The sequence below is a fragment of the Gossypium hirsutum genome, chromosome D01, assembly GCF_007990345.1.
Source record: "Gossypium hirsutum isolate 1008001.06 chromosome D01, Gossypium_hirsutum_v2.1, whole genome shotgun sequence".
NCBI lineage: Eukaryota > Viridiplantae > Streptophyta > Magnoliopsida > Malvales > Malvaceae > Gossypium > Gossypium hirsutum.
Window position 1 is genome coordinate 14,325,434 of NC_053437.1, and position 23,791 is coordinate 14,349,224.

The 23,791-nt window shown below is 29.8% G+C and overlaps 1 protein-coding gene across 1 annotated transcript; it reads left to right on the forward strand.

Moving 5' to 3' along the window:
• Nucleotides 1-18,112: 18,112 nt before the first annotated feature.
• Nucleotides 18,113-23,384, forward strand: LOC121213556 (heavy metal-associated isoprenylated plant protein 41-like). Its single transcript, XM_041086347.1, has 4 exons — nt 18,113-18,171; nt 20,553-20,608; nt 21,309-21,507; nt 22,181-23,384. The coding sequence occupies exons 1-4, from the start codon at nt 18,113-18,115 to the stop codon at nt 22,380-22,382; spliced, it is 516 nt and encodes a 171-aa protein (XP_040942281.1). The 3' UTR covers nt 22,383-23,384.
• Nucleotides 23,385-23,791: the final 407 nt, after the last annotated feature.

The window sequence follows — 23,791 nt, forward strand, 5'->3', positions numbered from 1 at the left end:
TATTAATAAATTCAATACCAATACGTATTTATCATTCAATTCAATCGTGATACTTACCTCAAATTGCTTATCATGTATATTAATTTAAATTTTAACAATTAATAATTAAATTTGAATTATGGTAATACTAACCGAAATTTTTCTCGAATCACTCTTTGTCCACCTTCTCCTTTCCTTTCTCGGACAATGACTCTTGCACGACATTAGTTACGTAATTAAACAATTAAAAATCATTAATACACAATTTCATCAAAATATTTCCATTTATGCCTAAACTTTACCTAAATTCTAATTGAATCCCTTATAAATACTAATTTTATTTTCTCAATCTAACTCCATATTCTCTCTTAATTCTTACTATAAACTCATTTTAACTCTTCATTTTCACCATAAATCTCTAATTTCGAAATTCTCTCAATTTAGTTTTTATTAATTCAAAGCCTATAATTTATTTTACAAATCAACCTTTTACTAACTTCTAACTTGAAATTCAATCAATTTAACCCCTAATCCATCAATTAATTCAACATGAACAACATCTAAAAATTTACTAAATTTCCAAATTTCAAATTAAATGAAATAGTATTTTGTTCTAGGATTCCAAAAATATCAAAATTACAAAAAAAGGGGCTAAATTGACTTACCAATTGAGCTTGGAACTTCAAAACCCCAATTCACCCTTTTTTCTTTTCTTTCTCCTTTCTCCTTCTCTGTTTCGTTTTTCAATTCTGTTTCTTTCTTTTTTTTTATTTCTTGTTTTATTATAATAATATAATATTATAATAATATAATATAACAATATACTTATTATTTAAGTAAACATAATATATATAATATATATTTTAAATTAAAAAATATCTTAGATATTTCTTTTCTTATGCCGCCTCAATTTAGGCTGATGGCATAATTCCCTATTTGGTCCTTTTAACTTTCTTTAATCTATAATTAAACTTTTATCCCTACTTCAATTTAGTCCTTTTTCACAATAACTCCTAATTTAGACAAATTCACTTAATTAAAACCTAACTAACTACACAACTAACTTCGTAATATTTATAATAAATATTTACAAGTCCGATTTATCGGAACGAAGTCCTGGGAATATTTTTTTTCAATTCGATCCTTTTTAATCAATTAACCATCAGAACATTAAAATTTCTTAACGAAACTTTAATACTACCCTAATGACACTCCGTAAATATTTATAAAAATATTTACGACTCAGTTTATAATATCGAGGTCTCGATACCTCGTTTTTGACCCAATTTACTTAATAATTTCTTTTAAATCACAAAATTCTCAAATTTTAGAAATATTTCTAAAATCACGCTTAACTTATAATTATAAATTAATAAATTTTCTAAATTTTTCATCGGGTTTGGTGATCTCAAATCACTATTCTGACACTACTGAAAATTGGGCTTTTACATGTGAAGTAAGGCTTGTTGTTAATGATTGAAGGGAGATTGTTGATAAGGTTGAAATGTTATATGTTGGATGGTGTTTTATATTATAGTTGAATTTGTTATAAATGTATATATGCAAGTCTAATATATGGTTGAGTTTGGTATTGGTTAGTTTGTTGAAAAATTTGCAAGTTTGTATATTGAAATTTTAGAAACAGCTTGTGATTTTGCGACGACAAGGTCAGGTTGCGACGCCGAAGGTATGTTGTCGGGATGAGCTTGAACTCCAAGCCACTGCACAATGAGGAAATTCGTCGCCACGAGAAGAAGGCCATTTGGCCAATTCAATATGTTGCATTGTGATAAGAAACCCCCTCACATCGCAACGTCAAGTCAAAGTTTAGAAAATGTTACAAATTGGTCCTTGTTTGATCTCTGCTTAATTTTAAGGCATTCATAACTCGTATAAGACTTGGAAAATGGTTGTTTATGATATGTAATGTTTGTAATGTTGTTGTTTGCCTGAATGATGAAATTTGAAATGATTATTTTTCTATGTATTTGAAAAAAATTGCTCTGGCAACGAATGTGACATCTTGTAACTCGGACCTGACGATCGGGTTCGGTAATAGGGTGTTACAATGGAACTTGTGTACTATTTTGTTAAATGCATGTATGTTTGAAATTGAAATGGATTGTTGTATACATACTAAAATAAGACATGGTATTGAATGTTTTAAATGATCATTTAATGAAATGGTACATAGATTGGCATTTGTTGAATTGGTATAATGATATTTAGCATTCAATTGAATGAATGACTGTGTATATGTATATACATATAGATGATGCTATGAATTGAATAAGTAGGATATGAAATGAATGGAAAATGGTATGGTAAGTATTAAAAAGTATGGTATAACATAATCATATGAATTTTTCAATGAGAATATGTTTTAATTTGGTAAGCTACAAATGAAAAAATTGGTATCCAATTGTTGAATGCTATGACATGGTAAGTTAGGTGCAAAGGTGTTCTGAATTGATATGCAAATTTCTCTCTCTATATATATATTTATGCCATATGTAAATGGAAACTATTGACAAAAAAGGACTTAGATGAATGAGTTAAGCATTAGAGTTGAATTTGATTGCGTGGATTTGCTATTATAATTTTGACTTGAATCATGAAAGTATTACTGAGCGTTATCGTTCAATATACGATTTGTTTATTTCATGTGAAGGTATAGGTGGAACTCGAAGTTCTTGGAGGTGATTTTAACATCTAGTCTATGATCCTTGACTTGGCAATGTTAGTAGTCCTTTTTCGTTTCGATATACAACGTGTACCTAGGTTGTGAGTCGGATTGTATAATATATGAATATACAAATTGTTAATGCTAGAAATGGTTAATTTTGGTATGGTCAAATGGTGAGTTGTGTAATTGAAATTGGTATATTATTTGAAAAGTTAAGTTTACCTATATATATAATGCCTAAAGCTTGAATGGTTCAAATGGTAGAATGATATTGTATGATAAAGTTTATTATTGAATTGAATGGTTAATTGATGATTTGGTTAGTGATGAAACTTTTAGTGTAATATTTGAGGTATTAAATATATAGGTTATATTAAAAGCAGGTTGAATATGTATTTGGCCAACTTGTTAAGCCATTGTGAACTGGTACCATTTGAACCATTTGAAATCAAGCAGTCAAGATGTGACGCTGGGCCTTTAACATCGTGATGAGGCCAAGGCAGTGAGTTGCATCGCGACGTCAACCCAATATTTTATAAACTTTACAATTTGGTCCAAATTCGACTTCAGGTTAGCAAAAAAGCTTTCGCAAGCTCGTATAAGACCCGGAAATGATTTTGTAACATATAATGAATATGTAATATACTTATATGTATGTGTAAATGGTCACATTGTGTATAATTTATTATAATTGCTCCGACAATAGATGTGGCATCCTGTAGCTTGGCTCCAATGACCGAGTTTGATATGGGGTGTTACATATTAAACCCTAGATTTCACTTTTAACCCACATATAAATAACTAAAATTTACTTTTTGCAAGTGTTCGCAATAAGTTAAATTCACAAATTGCTTTCTTTCCTATAGTTGCATATGATGGAAGACAAGTTATATTCTAAAAAAAATCATGTTAGAGGTATGCAATACAAACAAGAAATAAATTTAACTTGGCCAATAATAGTAAGAAGTTAGTAAATTATAGGGTGATGATATTGTTTTTGTAATTATTAATAATATATTATGCACTACATGTATATTACATATATATTTACAGAGAACATATTGAAGGTGAATCTTGAGAAAAAGAAAAATATAGCCTACTTTGATTCAGTATCAAAATATTGTTATATCTCAAATTTCTTTAACAATGTTAAAAGAAAAAAATACTTTAATATCCAAATAAAACGGCAATAAAAGTTTAAACTTGTAGCAACATTTTCATATACGACACGAGCTTCCACCATTTTATGTCTTTTTAGTAGTGAATATACTATTTAATTTCATGCATTTACCAATTAAATACAATCAATATATAGTATCAAGGAATATAAATTTTCAAATATATAAGATATAGCAAGCTCAATTTACTTTAAAAAATGGCAACCAAATGTTTACGCCAATAATCTCGTGTAACCCCTAACCCGTATCCGTCACTGGATTGGGGTTGCGAAGCATTACTTAATATTAAGCTTATTTCAAAAATAAATAACAAATAAGATAATTTAATTCAATTATCCAAACTAATTAAACGAACAAATATAAAATAAAATAAAATAATGTACATTTTACCATTTCCAAATTCAATAGCCTAAACAATTTAACTTTTCTTAATTTCATAGTCTCCATAAATTTTTTTTACATAAATAAACTCAGTCATTGTACATAAATTATTTAATTAATAGCACTTTATGTTAATATAACCTAGCCTATTTCAATTAAATACTATAACTAAATATGCTATATAATTAAGTCATATAATTAACGAATTTAATGACTCACCTATTCAAAAAAAAGAAAAAAAATACAAACACATAATAGCCAATTTGATACTTACCTATAAAGCCGATTATAAATGCATATAATTTGAATTTATGTTTAGCCAAATATAATTTGGTCATTGATTACACATATGTTATATATTTAAAACAAGCAATAGTCTAATTCTTAACTAAAGCCAAACTTATAATTTACCAAAACCAAATTATACAATAAAAGTACCTTATACGTACTAATGTTGATTCACACATATATCCCTTTTAACAACATCCAAAATATTTTAACAGGTGTTCGGTAATTAGCTCATCTTGTAACCAAATCAACTCACTCCCAAATGTAAAACAAATATACATGTTCTAATTATACAACCGAATTACATATGTCCTATTATATGTATTTAAGTTATCACTATTACATTATACGCCCAAAACAAACCTATTCTTACTAATCAAATTATCTATCAAAAACCAATGTTTAAAAAACAAATCATATACCGGTTTAAATGCATATAACCGAATTAACCATTTTCATGCATGTTCATAAATGCTCAAACATAATTCACTTCCCAATTCCACATTCCATTTCATTACCACATTAATCTAAGATGCAAAAAAAATATCACTTTTATAACTCTCGGTAATCTCATTAACCTATCAAACAAAATAAACAACCACAAACATGTACATAGGCATTAACATTTTTAAATATACATCTCAATGAATTATACAAACCCTTTAAAATTTTATAATCACACCTCAAACCAAATCAATATACAATCGAACACTTAACATTCTTTTACTCTCCAACATTTACAAATATACTTCTATTTATAGATCATATCATAAATTCATTTTGATGCCAACCAAATAAACCACACATATTATTCGCATGTAAAATACTATCCATAAAATACTAACTATTATCAAGTCATGTATAATTCATAATTCAATCCAAAACCAAACATAACAAGATGTTAAGCCATTTTCGCATGGCTTTAATATTTACATCTTCGAATTAAACAACCTTCAAAGCTAGTCTATACATGCCATAGTTTCAAAAGAAATTTCAGTTTAAAATACCATAGTTATTTGATAGTGTGATGAGCTTTTCTGACGAATCCCCTAGCTCGTAACAACCTCAAAATCTATAAAACAAAAGCAACCAAAACAAATACACAGTAAGCTATTTAAAGCTTAGTAAGTCATAAGCTTAAGCATATTTATTATTCATAACATATAACATTTAACTAATATAACCTATATTATATACCATACCATATATAAAGACATCATCCATTATAATTTCATACCTTGATTTCAAACTCAAGCTATATAATCGAAAATAAACTTATATATATATAATTATAACCTTTCCATTGAGCAACATTTAATTCAACAAGGGCCGAATCAACAGCTTATATACATATATATGGATTTAGTTAATTCAAATGCCATTTTCACATACTTTCCATAATTATAAATAACAACTTAACCTATTTGTAAACATACATTTAACAAACACATACCTGGATATGCAATTCAATTTCATATCCGATCTTCATTTATCATTGCCCGTTGAACCATTCGAAATTAAATAGGATACTCGAATAATCAAGAGATTTATACAACGCCAACGTCCCAGACGTGGTCTTGCATGTAATCACTGATTGATGCAGCTGTCCCGGACAGGGTCTTACACGAAAACACAAGTCGATGCCAACGTTCCAGACGTGGTCTTACATGAAAACATTTATCAAAAAAATCTCATGCATTTCTAGGGTTCGTACGGGCTTGCAGATGTTAAATACTATTTGAATCGAACTCAATTACTTACCTATTTTAACAAATACATTCGGCCAAGACTAAAATTATCTTTAATAATTCCATTTATCACATATATATACTATATACAAATTGAATTTAACAGAATTTAAATGCTTATCGACTTACCTCGGATATCGACGGACACGATCGACTACTCGACTACCTTCGTTTTCCCCCGATCCAATTCCGTTTTCTTTATTTCTTGATCTAAACATATTCAAATTTAGCCTTTTTATTCATTAATTCATTCAATTTAATCCAAAAACACATAAATGGGAAAATTACCATTTTGCCCTGACATTTTATAGTTTTTGCAATTTAGTCCCTATTACATAAAACACAAAATACACCAAATTCACACATACCATGCTTAGGCCGAATTTTACCCTAGTCCATACAAGTCCATATTTTTCATTTATTTATCATTTTAGTCCCTCAAAAATTTATTTTTACAATTTAACCCTAATTACTCAATTTCACCAAAAATTCAAAGATAAAACATATTAATCTTTCACATATCTTTAATATTTTACCATCAAACAACAAAAATCACAAGCTATCATCAATGGAAAAATAAGAAATCATCATAAATTTCAAAAATTGAAACATGGGCTTTGAAGATAACTTAGCAATGATCTCAAAAAACGTAAAAATTATCAAAAATCGAACAAATTACATACCTTAATTGAGCAAGACAAAGGCCGAATGTAGCTTTTCTTTTCTTTTATTTTCCTTAGCTAATTTAAGCTACTAAAGATGAACATGCATGTGATGTTTTTATTTTATGTTTTATTATATTATCATAATTAATATAATTACCAAAATAACCTTTATAATTCAATATACACATTTTATATACAATATACATAACCGTCCATAAATATAACTCATGGTATAATTACAACATAAACACCTACCACTAAAAGAGCAAATCAATTTAGCACTTTAACAATTAGTTAGCAACTTTTACTATTTACATGATTAAGTCCTTTTTTCTTTAATTGGTCACTTAAACGATAAAATTAAGACACGAAAATTTCACACAATCAAATTTATACATAATAAACACACAAAATAATATTAAAATATTTTTCTGACTCAAATTTGTGGTCCCGAAACCACTATGTCCGATTAGGGTCGAAATCAGGCTGTTACATCTCGTTTATAAGAATCAATCTGAATTTAGTTAATCACAAATATTTAATATTGGTAACGATAATTAGTTTATTCTTAATTTCAATATAATTTATAGACGTTTTAAAAATAATGTTACTTTTTTATTATTATAAATTATTAGGGTAAGAGATGAGGTCACATGGTTTGAACCCATGCCAAACGAGTGTTTAACAAGAGCTTTAACCACCGCTCCATACTGTTGGAAAATGTGCTTATATTGTAGTAAACATGTTATTATTTTCTATTTATTTCAACGATTAATAAATGAATAAAGTTAATTTCGCATTTCACTATTATGTCTTTTGTGTTTATGTCTTTCATGTTTTGCATGCATACTGAAATTGTATCAAGAAAATATTAGCTCATTGATTGTCTAAGTTCAAACTGATGATAAGTGGTGTAACACCCCCAAACCTAGCCCAGAAGTTATAACTAGATATTGAGGAATTACATCAACTTGTTCAGAAGTTTTTTGTTTTAATCAAACTCAGTGCATGTTTTGAAAGAATAAAAATTGGCAAAACGCTTATAGATGTTTAGCAAGACTAAAGTTAGAAAACACTTATTTAAAACCCAGAAGTTATAAGTGGTGTAACACCCCCAAACCTAGCCCAGAAGTTATAACTAGATATTGAGGAATTACATCAACTTGTTCAGAAGCTTTTGTTTTAATCAAACTCAGTGCATGCTTTGAAAGAATAAAAAATTGGCAAAACTCTCATAGATGTTTAGCAAAACTAAAGTCAGAAAACATTTATTTAAAACCCAGAATTTGAATTCAAAACCGTGTGTTTTGAAAGTACTAACATAGGCAAATCGTTTCCAAAACTAAGGCAAACATTCGTTTAAAAATATTATATTTATTTACAGAAAAATACTTAAGTGATTACTTAATTGTTGCAGTGGAAATTCTAGATTTCTTAGTTTTGAAAACCAAATTTTAATTTGATAATTCCTACGATTTTGTAGTTTAATGTTAAAAATATCAAATCCAACAAAAAAAACGATAACCAAAAACCTAGTCCAAAAAGTTCAGAAAAGTAATAGACATAAACCGTCTTATTTATTTAACCGATAACACAATCCGAGCTCCCGCACACCGTCTGATTCTAACTTACTGATTACTTGAAAAGTCAGAGATTAAAAAAAATGAGTGGGATATAAAGCCTATTGAATAACGGAACTCAAACATAAAACATACATATCACAACACACAAGTTAGGGTATCATAGAGAATTTCATCACGAACAATTTAGAAGAATTGAGAATGTATGATTATGTCAATGCAATATTTTTCAGAAATCATAATGTAGATTTTTTTTTCCAGAAAACTTCCTACCCAACTCTGCTACATACCAAAAATAAAGTTCCCCATAACTCATCCAACCAAATAACACAAACAGATAATTGTGGACATTGCCACCAGAATTACAATTAAAACTGTCATATAAGATATATGTGGTCAAGCCACTATATTGCCACCAGAATTGCAATTAAAACTGTCATATAAGATATATATGGTCAAACCACCAGATAGTGCAGATCATTAAACTGCCAGAATCTTCCTCTTTTCAACATCATCCTAAACCCCATGCAATGTGTCATGGCATGCATATACAAAATCTGAATCATAAGCGTGTAGGACATGCTGACGTACAGTAACGGAAAACAGAAGGCATGGGAGTCCACGCTTTGCAGAACAGATTTATCAAACCTCATTAAATCATATCAGTTTTGCCATGAAGTCACATACATAGTTATATAACAGATTAAAAAATACAAATTAACATAATCACACATCATACACACATATACAGACATAGCAAATCAAGACATACCATCAGAACTAATAGTATCAAATTATACAAATATATTTCACATACCTTAAACACATCATACATAGAAGCATATTAACAAATACCTTGTTTCCAAGCCTTAATTAAACAATATGGGCCCTACAGAAATTCTAATTACGAGTTTTAGAGTCAAACCAGCCTGGGTAAAATTTTTAAAAAATGAGCCCACATAGCCCAATCGACAAGTTCGTGTGGCCCACACAGCCCAATTGACTCACACCATGTGGCTCACACTGTCTAACAAACGGCTTGTCACACAATCGTGTGGCGTTAATAGTCCAGTTTTTGGCTTTTTTTCATTCGTTGTTTTTCGAGTTTTTCGATACACACCTGATCAGTTTTTGATGCAAATTCAACGGTGATATATCTAGTACCTAAACCAACACTTCAAAATGTGAGATTGGACAATGATATTCTAAAATTTTGACTCCCTAATGATCACTTACCCCTGAATGAAACAACAACCAAAACAAATTTCTCAGTTTGCCGAAAGGTAAATCGCAACCAAATCTTCACCTAAAGAGAATTTCACATGGTTAAAAGCTTTGGTCACACAACGGAAAAAACAAAACTCAAAACATGACAATCTCTAACCAAATTCGAAACTAAAAATCACAACCTTACCACGCACGGCCCATAGTGATGCAGAAGGAAACGTTGATGAAAAAATCTCAAAAGTGAATATCGTAACAAAGGAAGAAAAATGGCAGGGAAAAATCTTGTGAAAAAAATTGAATTGAAAGGAAAAGAGGAAAATTAAACAGAAACATACAGAAAGAAAGAATGCAAACATGAAAGTGGAAGGGGAAGAAAGAGAAAGCATAGACTGTAGGTAGTGTGAGGGATTTTAGGAGAATTTTTGGGAAACTTTAAAAAAAATAAAGAACTTAAAAACTTCCCACTACCCCCCACTAAATCTGATTAGTTCTCCTATCAGATTTTACCTTAGATTTCAAAAGAAAAAATAATTCCTACTATGCACACATTAGGATTCAAGCACAGGATCAAAGGGTAAGTTGACACCTTACCACTGAACCAACAAACTCATTTTATCAACACTTGCGCGTGAATTAACCTTAAATCAAATATGCAGAGATAGTGATAAGGACAAAAATAACAAAAATTCCAAAGAAGGAGATTTAAACATAGGACCTTAAGCACACATCCAAAGCACTTATCCACTAAAGTAGATCACTTAACTTGACAACATTTTCACAATTCCAACTCAAAATCAGGACACGATCACACTTGGTTTCACAAACCCAATTTCTTCTAATCCGATTTTTGGGAAGTGACAAGTGGCACTGTAAGAATGTTTACATTGTGAGAAAGACAACTTACTTTAGTAGATAATCTAAACGAGTATGTAATCCCGAAAAGAATCAAAGAAAGCATTTTATTTAAACAATTCGTAATATCCCAAAAATTACTACTGAAATACCCCTTGATATAGTAAAATAAGGAAATAAAGTGACAAAAAGGGAAATTTTGAGTTATGGCAACATTGGGAAGTATATTATGACATATTAATTCAAGAAAGGATTAAATCGCAAAAGTGAGAAAAGTTTTACTGACCAAGAGTAAATACTCAAAATATGAGGGGGTAAAGTGTAAATATGAAAAGTTTGAAGGACCAATAGTGCAAATATTTTAAGGGTGGAATAATCTAGAAACTAAGGAAAATGGATGAATTAGGACCAAATTGAAAAGGTGAAAAATTTTGAGGTACAAAATCACAATTTTACCAAATTAAGTGATGGCTCAAGGATGAAATTTTAAAATATTATGAAGGGCAAAATGGTCAATTAGAGAGAGAGAACTCTAGAAGGTAATGATGATGTTGGTGATATTTTTAATTAATTAATTAGATAAATGTTATTTAATTAATATTTTATTAAGATTTTTAGTATTATTTTATTATTAAATGATTAATAAAGGGAGGAAAGATGAAAAGAAATCATCATCTTCCCATGCATCCAACGTGAGAAGAAGAGAGAAAGAAAGAAAGTTTTTCTTTCTTTACAATTTGGTCCTTCCACAAAAAATTTACCATTTTCACCTAGAAATCAAGAGAATTTCCATAGCCATCAAGAGAGAAAGATAACAAGGAGACTATGGGGAGCTAGAATATCAAGTTAGATTCAACAAATAGAAGCTGGAGGAGAGAGAAAATCAAGTTAAAGATTGAAATCAATAGCACAAGGTAAGAACATCAAGATTTCAATATATTTTTGAGTTTGATATTATTGAAAAAGTAGGAAATTATTGTTAATGTAGAGTTTCATTATATAAGGTTCTATATTCTTGTTATGTTAGTAAAAGGAAATAAGATGAAGTGATGGAAAATATTGAAGAGAAAGGAAAGGAAGGCGTTATAAATTTAGTTATCAACATTTTATACTAAAATAGTTTTGGGACTGCAGCAGTAGTCTGACTTTGAAAATTCACCAAAAATCGTAGAAATTGAATTAGATGATGAAAAAAATATTAAATTAAATTTTATTGAGTCTATTTTCACATAAAAGAGACAAATAAAGTAAAATAGTTTTATATTATGAGATATTTGAATTTTAGTGATACAGGGTCAGAATGATTTCGAAATCTTCTGTTCTGACTTTGGAAAATCATCAAAAATTTTAAAAAAATAATTATGGGCTAAAATTTATATTTTTAGAATCTTGAATGAGTCTATTTTCAAAAAAAAAACTAGAGAATTATAAGAATTCTGTACAATGAGATAATTAATTTTTAGTGAAGAGTGGTTGGAACTGTTGAACACTAAAATAGGGAAGAATTTAATGAATAAAATGTACTATTTGGCTAAATAAAAAATTCTTAAAATTTTATGGTAATAATATATGTGAGTCTAGTTTCGGGTAAAATTAACGGATCTTAATTTGGAGTTCTGTAGCTCGAGATATAAATAATTTAGTGACTCTGACTCAGACAGACAGCTTTGAAATTACAAATGAGCAAATAGTGAAATTTTGGATAATGATAATTGAGTGTGTTATATATTAAGGATGTGGAATGGAGAGGAGGAGGAGGAAAAATATATGAATGAATTGTGTACAATTGGTTATATGTTCGATTATAATTGATAAATGATGAAATAGAAATGATGCTTATATTTGTGCATTATTGGTCATTGTTTAAGCTCATGTGGGAAAATAAAGTTTCATAGTATATATGTATGGTATATCTGGTATATGATTTGGCATGAAGTAATGTCGTGAATGGTTTATGAATTAACACATGTTGGTAAGTTTGATACGTGAATAAATGTTGTGCTCATCCATGCTTATAATGCTTTTGCTATATGTTTATTTGGCTAATATGTTTGGTGTACATGCTTAGGCTTTGGCCAAGTTGTGGCTGAATTATGCCACGTTAAACTTATAAGTTGTGCATTGTAATGATATGTTTATGTTTTCTGTAATATGCATAGGAACAGGTTTGGAAAGGTAATGAAATAGTATGTACATACTTGAAGGGTAAAATGACGAAAAAAGGGATGATAAGTTGAATTGATGTTGTTATTTAACCTAGAGTGATATTTTCATTGCAAAATTGAGAATTTCATAAATGTGTTAACGAATGATATAATCGATATACGTTGAGTTAAATGGTAAGTACGTATTAGTATTGAACTTAATGACATGAATTGTACGTGAATGAAATGTAAATGAAGCATTGAATTGCATGAGTATATATCGGGTATCGTAGGCCCTATTTATTATGATTAAAATATTTTGAGGATATATTGTAAAGAGTTATAAAAGCATGTTAATAATTTTGAAAGTTTTAATTTAGATGAAATTTTATAATTCGGTTAAATACGTTTACAAGTGTATGTGTTCTGGTAATGCCTCGTACCCTATTTCGGTGTCGAATATGGGTAAGGGGTGTTACATACTTGGAAGGATTATTATGTCGTATACAATTCCAATTGGGGAGATGGTTAGTCTTTGCTATCAGAGTAGTTGACTTCACGAGTAGAGACATAGATGTATTCATTGGAAGAATGATACATTGGACTAGACCCAAAATGAATTAATTTTGAACCCGCTTGTGAATTATTTCACTCGTGACGTTCATGGTGTGATTTACCTAAATCCTGAGTTGGTCACTGACTATGTGTATGTAACTCATGTGCTTTGATATAAGTGGAGGTTTATGTTTTAAAGATGATTGAGTCCATAGCCAGTATGTTGGGTACATGACTTGTGTATGCCATGAATTTGCTAGCAACGATAGAATTCATAGCTCGATTAAAGAGTTAACAATATCCTCTTATTGACATTATGTGGATTGATAAATATGGAACGTGGCCATGGGTTGCTTGTTCTTGAACAAGTAATTTATCATAGTCATTTGTTGGCAGTGATCATATTAATCATTAAGAAGACACAATTGTGACAATGAGATAAAATATGATTGTATTGAGGGAACGAATTTAACTCAAATGAATCAACGATATCATATGAGGGTAACACACACATGAAGAGGTCATTGGACAAAGAGTTTGATGAATTGCTTTAATAAATAGTTTGATGGATTGAATCCATGATTAAGTAAATTGCGAATTATCGGAATGATGCTTCTGGACATAATTGCAATTACTATAGCATAATTGTATATGTTTGATTGGCCCCTCTACTAGCTCAACAAAAGTTCGATCAGACTGCATTTAAATTAGAATAAAAATTCTACAACTTTGGAAATAATTTAATTGAATCGATTTATTCGATGCGGAATTAAATTGGGCGGTTCTGAGAATTTTTCAACTAGAAAATTTGATTAAAGAATTTTCTTGATAATTTAATTTTGGAAAATCTCAGTGATTTTTGAGAAAATTAATTTTGATCAAGCAAAATTAAATTAATCAAATTAATTAAAATAAATATGATATTTTTGCAACTTAATTTTCAAGTTAGGCAATTGGCCCAATGGGTAATTGAACTTGAAATTTGGACTTAAGATTGAAAATTGGGCTCGAGAACCCAAAATCGATACCGATACCAAAAAGCTGGTCCAATCGGGAGGGTGTCGTACTTGCGATGGCACCATCTGACACGAAGGTGTCGGCGGAGACGAAAGCGACATTTTGATAGCCGGTGGCGACGACAACGATATTCTAGCAGCCAGCAGGTGGTCCTTCGACGGTTGAGCAGTGGAGAAATCACACTTCTACTAGGACTCTACCAGATAATTTAATTTCAGATTAACTATTCTAAAAATAATATTATTTTAATAGATTTAATATTAAATTTAATTTGCTACGTATCTTGATTGTATTTTGTTAATTTAATATTAAAGTGATTATCTTAATATTAAATTAAATTTAATATTTATCTTGTAGGTAAATATTTTATTAATTTAATAAAATTTAATATTAAAGTGGTTAAGTTTAATTATAGTTGAACTCTCTAAACTCTACCTATATAAATAGAGTCATGAGAGAAAGTTCTAGAAAAAAAATTCTCTGAAGAATTTTTAGAGATATTTTTCGTATTTACAATTTTACCTTAAAGTTTAGAGAAATTATGAAATTGCCCCACTGATAATTTTGTGAATTTTTTTTATTCGAAGCGAGCCCACACTCGGCAGATGTGAGCTTGAGGATAGTGGAGAAGACTGATCGGTTGAAGTGTTTATCCTAGATGAATCAAAAAAGTATAATTTTGATTAAGTGTTTATTATTTTATATATCACAACCAAATTCTAGTTTTGGAAAAAAATTAAAACTCTGTTTTTATTGAACTTATTTTACGCTACGTTTTCTAAACTTGATTTTTCAACACATAACAATGTTAGTTAATTTTTTTTTAAAAAAACTTTTTCCAACCAGTTTACATAATTTCAATTATATCACTAATTAAGTAAATATTTTATTATAATGCACATTTTTTAACTTCATTACTCTCCATCATATTGTTATCAAAATTCAAGAAAGTTAATTTTCAAATTATACAATTATCGCCAAAAATGTTTATATATTCTTAATCATATTTCTATAATTAAATGTCTAAATAAAATTTTTATTTGAATTCAATATTTATTAATTGTTGATTGACAGAAAGGCAGTGTGATGTTGGTATATGTGATAGTTCCAGGGAAGCAAATTTCATTCAAGTAGCATTGACACCAGAGGCCTTTACCAGGTCCATGGATTTTGCTAAAAACTCCTTATATTCTTCCTAAATTTTTAATCTAGTCACTGTATTTTTATTTTTAAGAATTTAACTTTTCTATTCTTTTAAATTTCAAAATTCAGGTCCAATTGATAATCTTATTAAAATTATTTTGTTAAATCTAAGTTTATTACAATTTTACTTTTTAGTTACATGATCCTCAAGTGAGAATTAATTTCAAAATGGCAGACCAACAAATTTAACAAAAAAGTTAATATTGCTACCAATTGAACCTAAATTTTGAAATCTGAAAAGTAAAAAAACTAAAGCCCCAGAAATAAAAGTATAGGGACTAAAGTCCAATTTTTACGAGGAATACAAAGACTTGTGATATAAAAATGAGCAATATAGTCATTATACATTAAGTTTTGAAGCAAATAGTTAGAACTAGTATGCAATTGAACATTAAAAATAATTAAAATATAAGTGTCTGTACTCTTCGTATATTTGAAATTTAATCATTTTACTTTTATTTCAAAGAATTTAGTCCTTATATTGGATTTATAAATATAAGTCTAGTTGTTAACACCGTTAAATTTTTTTTGTTAGATTCAAGTTCATTACAATATCATTTTTCAAGGTGAATGTACCTAAGAGGTCCATTTATTATAGGGGCCTGATTAAATTAGTCCCTCTATTATTAAATGGGTCAATTTAGTCACTGTATTATTAAAAAGAATCAAATAAAGCCAAATTGAAATTGAATTAACATTTATTGTTTAAACAATATCATTTACTATTTAATAGAGTTAACATTTTTAAAATTTTTATGATTTTATAAATAAAATCTTTTGTTTGGAATTGAATTGCTTCACCGCACCTTTTTTTATAGAACAAAAGTTAACTTTGTTACAATTTAAATTATTTGATTCTTTTTAATAATATACAAACTAAATTGATCTATTTAATAATCAAGGGATTGATTTGATCCAATCCCTAAAATACAAAGATCTCTCAGGTACTTTAACCTTTCTAAAGATACATGGTTTTTTCTGCTAAATTAACCATCTATGCCAAAAAAAAATTATTGGTCAAATAGATCAATTTCTTTTTTTGAAAATTTTGAGAAATAGACTGTTTTTTATAGAAAGATTGGGAAGCTTTTCCTTTAAGTTGCATTTTCTGACTTTTTAAATGTAATTAGTTTCTTTGGTTAGATAGTTAAATATTAGTGGTTTTATCCTTAAGTTCCAGATTTGATTCCTCTCCACTCACATTTATATTTTTTTTATATCATTTTGTTTTAAGCTTTTTATATTTTTAATATATTAGCTCCCTTGGTTAAATAATTAAATAATAATGATTTCATCATTGAGACTCAAGTTCAATTCCCCTCTTCAAAACACATTTGTAATTTTTATTTCATATTGTTTCAATTTTTTTTAATTTTTAATTAATAAATATATTTTTTGTAATTTTTTATTTTTAATTCATTTTTAATTAATAACACTTTTATTCATAAAATAAAATAATAAATATGTAATTGTATAATAAAAATATATATTTTACATATATTATTATGTTAAAATATTTGAAATTAATAATTCCTTTATATATAACATAACATCAACTATTTTTTTATATATTTTTCTTTATATATAATATTTATATGTCAAATATTTATTTTCTCCACATATTTGGTGAGTATGGTGACTTCTAATATTATAAAATGAAATAATTATTTCAAATACAACTATTATTTTTATATGCAAAATATTTCAAATATCATTATTTTTTCATGTACATTGTGAGCATGATACTTCAAATATTTTTATATGTTAAATACTTCAATTAATTATTTTGATATATTCTAAATACACATATAAAAATATATAATACTAAAATTTACTACACTCATGATATGGATTGAAAAATTACACATATAAAAATTATATTTACTAAAAATAACATATTTCTAATGATTATTTGATTTTATGAATAAAAGAGCTATTAGATAATTTAAAAATAAAAAATTATAAATAATATATTTATTAATTAAATTTTTTTTAAACAACATTAAATAAAAATTACAAATATATTTAAAAAAGAGGAATTAAACCTAAATCTCAAGAATGAAATCATTATTATTTAATCATTTAACTAAAGGAGTTGATATGTTTAAAACATTAATTAAAAATATAAAAAGCTTAAAACAAAACAAAATAAAAAAATATAAATGAGAGAGGATTCGAAGTTGGGACCAAAAGACAAAACCATTAAAATTTAATCATTTGACAAAAAAATTGATTATATTAAAAAAATTAAAAAATGTAATTTAAAGGTAAAGCGCTTCCCTTTTTCACCCTCCTCTTAAAAATTGATTTATTTTCATAAATTTTCAAAAAATCAACCTAGGTCAAAATTTTTTTTAACATATATGATCAATTTAACCAATTTTTTATTTCAAAATATCAGATGATTAAATTTTAAAAAAATATTTAACGGGTATTTTTTTATAATTATCTTAAACTTGAATTTTCCCTTCCATTTCTCTCTTACCGTAAATAATAAGGTTCAAAACAAGGAAACCAACTTGCAAGGTAAGTTACAGAGTATTCTTGTGTCGGTGTTGAAAAAGAGTGACCTTTCAAGTCCGATGGCAACCACATAGCTCAGAAAGCTAATGATTAGTGCTGAAAATGGAGAATCATATGAAAAAGAAAAATGGGTCTCTCACTATTCATCCAATGTTAGGATCGAACTGATTAAGCAACAAGTAACAAAAATAGAGGAATAAATTGAGAAATTGAACAGACAAATTTAACGTGGAAAAACCCCTCCAAATAGGATAAAAAACCATGAGAAAAGATAATTTTACTATAATGGCAAAAGAATGAAGAGTACAAAAGATGGAGATAAAAAACTAAACCCCGAAAAACCTGAAAACAAAGAACCCTCAAATCGTAAACACAAAATTCTCTAAATTTGTTATGAATTCTAATCTCTAATGGGTGTATTTTCTAAGGTTGTAAAAGAGCCTATTTGTAGGCTAAATTCATAAGTCAAATAATAATAAAATAATCTACATTAATAAGAGTTTGATTGAAACAAATAAACAGAGTTTAACTGAAAGATTATTTCTCAAATTTGACTGAAATAGGAGTCATACTCAACAAATCTCTACCTTGACTCATATTTCCACAATGCCATCTTTGCGAAAGCCCGCCACGGGCCTATCTTGAACTATGTAGGGAATTAATTGAGTCGAATCTGTGTTTAGAAACTAGAAGACTACTAGCCTTCGACTTGTACACTGCCAAATTAAAACTAACCCGAGTATGATTTTCACTAACACAGTGCCCTAACTTTTCAAAACTTGCATCCAAAAGAGAACCTCTCTTCAACGAAACAGTCATACCTTTTTCCCTCCTATGACCAAGTTGTCTCCACTCCAAACGAGTTGACTTCGACTCAGTAAAGGACGAGGGACATCCGATTTCACCTGTCATTGTAGAACCTTCCAGAATATAAAGACTGCCGGTTCTTTTACCTTTTAACAAAACGAGAGCTCCACGAGATACTTTAATATCGCTCGACTCGATGTTGATTCTGCATCCTTTCAAGTCTAAAATACTCAAGGAGATGAGATTCTTTCATAAAACCGGTACATACCTAACATCTGAGAGTGTCCTAATCGTCCCATTGTGTATCCTAATTTTAACAGTACCAATACCAATTACCTTACTAGATGAATCGGTTCCTATGCGCACAACTCCACCTTCAACCGAACTATATGTGGAGAATCATTCTCTATTGGGACACATGTGGAAAAAACATCCCGAATCTAGAATCCACTCGAACGTGAGCTTGGAGTTATCGTTCGTTGACACTAACAAGAAATCATCACCGCTTTCATCGGCCAAATTAGCACCAGCTACATCTTCCTCGTTACTCTCAGTAGCTCTTTTATTTCGCAGTTTATAACAATCTGCTTTTACGTGACCTAACTTTTTATAATAGTGACACCTTTTGTCTCGTTTCTTTGATGCTACCAAAATGGAAGCTTGCCTATCTGCCTTGCTATCCAAACCAAACTCATTGTCGAGTTTGTCTCTACTCAACAAATGAACCTTCACATCTTCGAACGAGAGTTTGTCTCTGCCATAAATCAGGGTCTCCCTAAAAGACTTGTATGAATGGGGTAAAGAGCACAATAATAGCATAGTCTGATCTTCATCATCAATATGAACCTCAACGTTCTTTAAATCATTTAAAAAGTAATGAATTGACCTATGTGATCTCTAAGAAGCTCACCTTCGTTTATGCTAAACGTAAATAGACTTTATTTCAACATTAAACGGTTAGCCAGAGACTTAGTCACATAAAAAGTTTCTAACATTTTCTAAAATGCGGATGAGGTCTTCTCCATCAATACCTCCTGTAATACCGTATCCGCGAGGCACAACTAGATTGCAGACAAGGCCTTTTCATCAAGCTCTTCCCATTCTGTTTGAATTAGATTCTCAGGATTTTTCCCGGTTACGACCTTTTCCAAGCCGGTTTGAACTAGAATTGCCATCATCCGAACTTGCCACAGGTTGAAATTTGTCTCACCATCGAACTTCTCAATTTTAGACCTTATTGCTGCCATATCTAAATGGGCTGATCTATGAAAATTAAACTAGCTCTGATATCACTTGTTAGGATCAAACCGATTAAGCAAAAAGTAACAAAAATAGCGGAATAAATTGAGAAATTGAACACACAAATTTAACGTGGAAAAATCCCTCCAAAGAGGATAAAAAACCACGGGTAAAGATAATTTTACTATAATGGCAAAAGAACGAATAGTACAAAATATAGAGATAAAAAACTAAACCCCGAAAACTCGAAAACAAAGAACCCTCAAAACATAAACACAAAATTCTCTAAATGTGTTATGAGTTCTAATCTCTAATAGGTATATTTTCTAAGGTTGTAAAAGAGCATATTTATAGGCTAAATTCATAGGTCAAATAATAATAAAATAATCTAGACTAATCAGAATTTGATTGAAACAAATAAATAGAGTCTAACTAAAAGATTATTTCTCAAATTTGATTGAAATAGGAGTCATACTCAACATCCAACCATCAAGTAATGTTAGTTGGTGAAGGGGATTTCTCTTTTTCTGAGTTTGGCCAATGCTTTTGCCTCTGCCTCTAACATTTGTCCTTCTTCCTTAGACTCCTATGGTGATCAAACACAAAAGAAACAACCCTTTTCTCTATAAAATGTTTTATTGCTTTAGCTATTTACACCAAAGTTTCTTTCTTTTTTTATTTTCGTAATGTCATACTCAACATCCAACCATCAAGTAATGTTAGTTGGTGAAGGGGATTTCTCTTTTTCTGAGTTTGGCCAATGCTTTTGCCTCTGCCTCTAACATTTGTCCTTCTTCCTTAGACTCCTATGGTGATCAAACACAAAAGAAACAACCCTTTTCTCTATAAAATGTTTTATTGCTTTAGCTATTTACACCAAAGTTTCTTTCTTTTTTTATTTTCGTAATGTCATACTCAACATCCAACCATCAAGTAATGTTAGTTGGTGAAGGGGATTTCTCTTTTTCTGAGTTTGGCCAATGCTTTTGCCTCTGCCTCTAACATTTGTCCTTCTTCCTTAGACTCCTATGGTAATCAAACACAAAAGAAACAACCCTTTTCTCTATAAAATGTTTTATTGCTTTAGCTATTTACACCAAAGTTTCTTTCTTTTTTTATTTTCGTAATGTTGCGCGTTTTTGTTCCTCTTTATGAAGAATTGAGAAAGGGTTTGACAATTTTTTTAATTTAGTTGTTAAGAAATATTTTGATTTTATTGATATTGTGGTTAACTAGATATTTTGGTGAAGAAATACAAGAATGCAATTTCAAATTTGGAAAATCTTGAGAAGCTAGGGGCATGCTTACTACATGATGTGGATGCAACCAAAATGAAGCATCATACTGACTTAGCCAACCGAAAGTTTGATCGAATCATCTTCAATTTTCCACATGCTGGCTTTCATGGAAAGGAAGATAATCCCCATATGATTCGGTAAATTTCCTCTTTGCAATTTCATATATGATTCTGGGATTGCTTTCTCATGTTTCTAAATGTGTATTTAGTGTCCAGGGATATATATGTTCATGCATGGCATCTTCTAATATTTTCGTATCATCAATGTCTTTGCTATCCTTTTTAATTATACCCAAGCTTTTAAAGATACATAAATGGATAGAGCAAATTTACATGAATTTCTGCCGTTATTTGAGTGTTGAATATGTTGGTCTTACGATTCTCTACATAGAGGGTCCTTGAATGGCCATATCTTTATACCTATGTCTAGAAATGTGTCAGGTTCAAGTGTCTGACACGATTGCTTGAAAAATAAAATGAAGTGTCCGAGTGACATAATGGTGGTGTACTAATATTCCTATGTGTCATTTTCGCTTTTCATTCGTGATGTGATTAAATAAGTCTCTTGACTGCACTTCGCCCTAGGAATTAGGAGGATCTAACATTTTATTCCTTTTCCATTTGGAGGGAGTTAAACCATGAATATAGTCATAAAATGACAGGAAGTTCATACTTACGGTATATTCCAGATCTGAGATGTGATATTGATGCTTGTATTCAAGTATCAAGAGATCATATGTAAGTATTTAGTTGTCCCTTTGGCTTCCACAATCCACACTCTGTTTTTCACAATATTGTTGTACTAAAACAGGATGCATAGGAACCTTGTACAAGGTTTCTTTAGGAGTGCAAGGGGCATGCTTCGAGCTAATGGCGAAATTCATGTAAACCACAAGACCAACACTCCGTTTTCCTTATGGAATCCTAAGAAATTAGCTTCTGGATTCTCTCTGGCATTGATTCAGCGTGTAGATTTCAATGTAGAAGATTACCCAGGATATCACAACAAGTGAGGGGATGGTTCAAGATGTGATGAACCCTTTCCTCTTGGCAAGAGCAGCACCTTTAAATTCGGCTTTTGTCCTGGAGCTAAGAAGGCGTCTAAAGCAACCAAAAGATGGGGTTCAATGTGTAACAAATCTCAGCATTTTCAAACCTTTCCAATGCCAATGCAGCTGCATTCAACTTCTGATTTCAACTATCATCGAAGGAATCATACTGTGAATCGCATCCCACTGCGTGTTAAACTGCATCCTATCATCCCTAACCAGAATCAATACTCTGGGGACTTCGATAGAAACTTTAATGATTTGGTCCGAACATGTCAAGCGAATAGCCTGAGGTCTGATTTTGATGCAAGATATGATGATCTAGGAAGTTTGAGGCATGGTCTTGACAGACAATTGGTAGAGGTGCCAAGAACCTTGAATGGTAACTTGCCTTACATGCATGAGCACAAGCATGGGCATGAACAAGTGAGGCATAGTCTTGACAGACAAGTGGTAGGGGTGCCAAGAACCATAAATGATAACTTGTATTACATGTATGAGCATGAACAAGCGAGGCATAGTCTTGACAGACAAAAGGTAGAGGTGCCAAGAACCTTACATGGTAACTTGTATTACATGCATGAGCATGAAAATAGTCTTGACAGACAAATGATAGAGATGCCAAGAGCCTTAAATGGTAACTCGTATTACATGCATTAGCACAAGCCAACGAGGCATAGTGTTGACAGACAAATGGTAGAGATGCCAAGAGCCTTGAATGATAACTTGTACTACATCATGAGCATGAGCATGAACTTGCCCATTTTAGCAGTTCGAGGCCTCATCTTCACAGGGCGCTTGCATGTCAAGCCTACCAGCTGAAAGTACCTAATACTCGGGATGTTCTTCGTTTGTAAATGCATGGAATCTACTGCTTTTTTGTCTGCGTCAGTTACATAGTGCATCAGCATAAAATGACGAGTACATACAACTTGCGATGCTGACCATGTAAAGTCAGAAATGCTTAACCTTTAGTTATCTTTTGTCTATGGAACATACAATGTAATGCTTAAGTACAAGTATTGGGGTTAAATAGATAAATTTCACATCAATTCACAGTAGCTAAAATATTTAATTTCGAAAAGTTTATTGATTAAATCAAAAAATTTAATAGTTAAGTGATTAAAATAGAAAGAAAGATATGGTTGGGTGACTATTTTTATGGTTTGCATAAAAAATAATTTTTCATCATTATTTAATAAATAAAATTTAAAGGATCAACTAATTTACAAGTTTCAAAATATATATGAACTAATATATGTTGAAGAGTAAAATAGTCATAGCCATTTTTAAATTAAGATAATTATCATGATTTTTCATGATAATTATGAATATTGGTGTTAGATTTTGATTGGTTAAAATTATTTTAAAAT